This window comes from Galeopterus variegatus, unplaced genomic scaffold (assembly GCF_000696425.1).
Source record: "Galeopterus variegatus unplaced genomic scaffold, G_variegatus-3.0.2 Scaffold50904, whole genome shotgun sequence".
Classification (NCBI taxonomy): domain Eukaryota; kingdom Metazoa; phylum Chordata; class Mammalia; order Dermoptera; family Cynocephalidae; genus Galeopterus; species Galeopterus variegatus.
In genome coordinates, this window is record NW_007777015.1 from 1 (window position 1) to 3464 (window position 3464).

At 46.6% G+C, this 3464-nt stretch overlaps 1 protein-coding gene across 1 annotated transcript; it reads right to left on the reverse strand.

Moving 5' to 3' along the window:
* Nucleotides 1–60: 60 nt before the first annotated feature.
* LOC103584345 (probable low affinity copper uptake protein 2) lies at nucleotides 61–2614 on the reverse strand (the record flags this gene model as incomplete). The annotated part of the gene is made up of 2 exons (XM_008565390.1): nucleotides 61–1375; nucleotides 2364–2614. Coding segments are annotated over 2 exons (420 nt in total), but the record flags the coding sequence as incomplete, so codon positions are not given.
* Nucleotides 2615–3464: the final 850 nt, after the last annotated feature.

Below are 3464 nucleotides of genomic sequence, written 5' to 3' on the forward strand. Positions count from 1 at the left end.
ATATTTGTTTTTAATTCCCAAAGCTTAACACCATCTTTTCACCTAGGCCCATGAGGTACTTGAGCATAGATATCTCAGTATACAGCAGTGGTTTTCTCTCCCTGGATCTTTGTTTCCTTTTTTCATAAAGTGAAGAGGCTCAACTATTTGGAGAGTCCCATCTAACTCTAAAACTGTTCATGGCTTTGGTTTGACTGCTTATTGCATGACAAGCGTGGCTTACCCAGTATTTTAAGTGAATGAATCAGTTTCTCCACTAGATCATTAGGAGTGAGCAGTAATAAATAGAGAATACTAAGTATTGAATAGTATTAAGTGCAGTTTTCTGTTCTACAAAAAAGGAGGATCAGGATAAGAGGAGACATTAAGGCCATGAAGAGCTTCCCAGACACCCAAAGCTATTAGATGATCTTCCTCCTGCAGGCAATGCCATCTGATGGGAGGAGCTCAGTCTATCCAGACAAGCCAGAAGGTTTGATAACAATCCTTCCCCTCTGCCTTTACTCAGGTGTCACTTATTCTCCCCACAAGAAAGGCAAACAGGTCTCAGCAGATGTTGCCATCCCTCATGAATAAAATGAAATCATTTCATTTAAAATTTTGTTTTGTATGAATATGCAAAATTGCCAACCAGGAGTTCAGTGGGAAAAATGAAAAATCTTTGTCAACATGATCCGTAGTAGAGACTATCTTCATGTGTTCCAAAGGCAGAAAGGTGAGAAAAGGGAGCTAGTTTGGTTTCTGTCTCCCAAAGGCAGAAGAGGTCAGGAAGTCAAATGGAAGATGCTCTTGTAGATAAGGCACAAAGCAGGAGAGCAGAGGGTATCAGGTTCCATGCCCTTCATCACTCAGAACCCATCTCCCTGTCTTGAAGATCTTTGGAAATTATTAAGTTTTGACTCACAGAGATGTACTGTCATGGGCTCAGCAACCCCACCCACAGGTTCTGTTCTCTCCATTCTCCCTTTGGTCACAGCAGCCTTCTTAAGGCACAAGACTCGGCCTGGGCCCTGTGCAGGCTGGCTGAGGAGGAAGGTGGCTGCAATGGCCTCTGAACTCCAGGGAACAAGTGCTGGCTTCAGCTCAAAGTTTCCAGGGTCTGGGAACTAGGTGAGGAACAGCCATAAGAAAACGCAGCTGCACTCAGTATCTGGAAGAAGAGGTCCCAGTTCCCTCAAGCATCAGTGCCTGCACATCCCTCCTCAGCTAAACTGTGCTGAGAAATGGGTAGACTAGGTAGTAGCCCACAGCAGAGCCCAGGACCACACCGAGGAAGATCCACGTGTTGTAGGACATTACAGCCAGCATCATGAAGTAGCCGATGACCACCTGAGCTACGTGGATTAACGACTGGCCAAGGTGACACAAAACCCACCTAGATAAAAAGGAGAACCAAGTTAATGCTGGTAATGAGCTGGAAACTGGGAGTTGATGTCAGGGAGTAGAAAGGGCTATTGAGTTAGAGGACTGGCTTATAATTTGTATTCTCAACACAGGAGAGATTTCTTTTTAGAGAGACATATCTCTACCACATTTAACTCTGAGCTTCTTAGAATCCTAGGCAGAAGGGAAAATGATGAGATATGAATCTTGTCTGATAAGGGATATGAGGAAATCATCAGGTAGGCAGACTTTTCCCCCGAATCTACTGCGGGAGGTGGTTTGACAATGAAAAGAGCATGCACTTTGGTGACAAATCAGTTCCCAGCTCTGCCACTTACTAAATGTGGCCTAGCACAAATGTCTTAACCTCTCTAAACTTAAATTTCCTCATTAGTAAAATGGGAATAAGAACACCTTGCAGGGTGCTTGTGAAGACGTGAGACACCCATGTAGGGTAGCTGGTGATGGAGCAGGCAGGCTCACTAAGCACAGGTGAGGCTGGAGCTGGAGAGAGGGCAGAATAGGGACCCTAAATGGTTGCCCAATCACAGTGGGAAGGGAAGGGAGGAAAGGAGAGAAGAGGGTGCCTCCCTCCCCCGCCAATGGGATATATTGCTGACAGCAATTTTTATCACTTGCTTTTGGACAGCTGCAGATCCCCTCCTGGGTTTGGAAGCCTAGTGACTTAGGGGAGGGCTGAGTGGCCACAACTCTTGCTAGATAAAGGCCTACACCAGAGTTCTGAAGATCACAGTTCCCTAATGAAATCCTTCTGAGCCTCCCAAGTGGCTGTTCATAGAGAGAACTTTGGCCTGGGCATCAAGAGACCTGAGCTCTCATTCATTGTTCTAACTGTAACCACTTTGGCAAGTCCTTGTCCTCCCTGGGCCCCAATTTCCTTTCTGTGAAGTGGGGTGATGCTCTCTGGGCTCAGGGTGAATGTGAGTACTCTGCCCATTCCCCACACTGAGTGCCTCTACCTGAGGCGGGTTCTGCTGACTGGGGGTGAATCTGTGCCTGCAGAATCCAGGTCTGTCTCAGCGATGTTCTGCTGGCTGGCGGAGGTGGGCAGGCTCACCAGAGCCTGGTGGACCAGCTTGACTTTGCCAACCTTGATGCCTTCATACAGTACAGCCAGGAGCAGGACCACCAACACCGAAAGGGCCATGCCTGTCAAAAGAGGCTGCGTTGCAGAGGACTGACCTGGCAAGCACTGCTTCCCTTCTAGCCGCTCCCGGAGATGTGGCCAAGGTGGCAGAAGAGCACCTTCACCCACTCCCTCCAAACCCACTGCATTGACCTCTCTTGCATCTTCTTCCCCACCCTCACTGAGCTCAGAACTTCTTCACTGTCCCTTCTCCCTCTCCAGACCTTTCTTGGTAGGATTGGCCTACTGGAGTGTAGTTTGGACATCAGGAAGAGAAGAAACCTAGAAAAACCAGGGACTGAAGCTGAAGAAGCGATATACCATCGCCCAGCCACTCCCCCAGCAAGTGGCACAGATCTCTGTCATGACCTCCTGTTAAGAGAAGAGTACCTACAGCAAGGTCCTGTTTACATATATACAGAAAGGGTCTGGAAGGAAGGGTATACAGTAAAGGAGGAATAGTTAGCTCAGCAAAGTATACAGGTGGTTTTCATTTTCTTCTTGCCTAATTAAAGTTTCTCCTATGAGTACGTATTACTTTTATAAGAGCGGGAGGAAAAACAGTTATTTTCCAGAAAACATTAAGTGCTTACTGAGCTGCTGTGTAAAATCAACTGCCAGTTGCTACTTCTATTTCACATGTGGAGGGATAATAAATGGTGCAGCTAAATATTTCTCTGGGCTCTGTGACCTAGTAAGAAATAAACATTTGGTCTATGCCCTGTGTTTCCTGGTACAGAGCTCCTAAAACCTTTGGAAACTCCGAAAGTGGTAAATCTTTTTGTATTCTAATAAGATAACTGGTTTCTGGGGGTTCCAGGATAGCCTCAGGATGGGGGGTAGTTGCTGGGGGAACCAACCATGTGATTAGAGGGTTGGAACTTTCTGCCTACCCAGAGCAACCCTGTTACTAAATGTATATATAAGCCTTTAT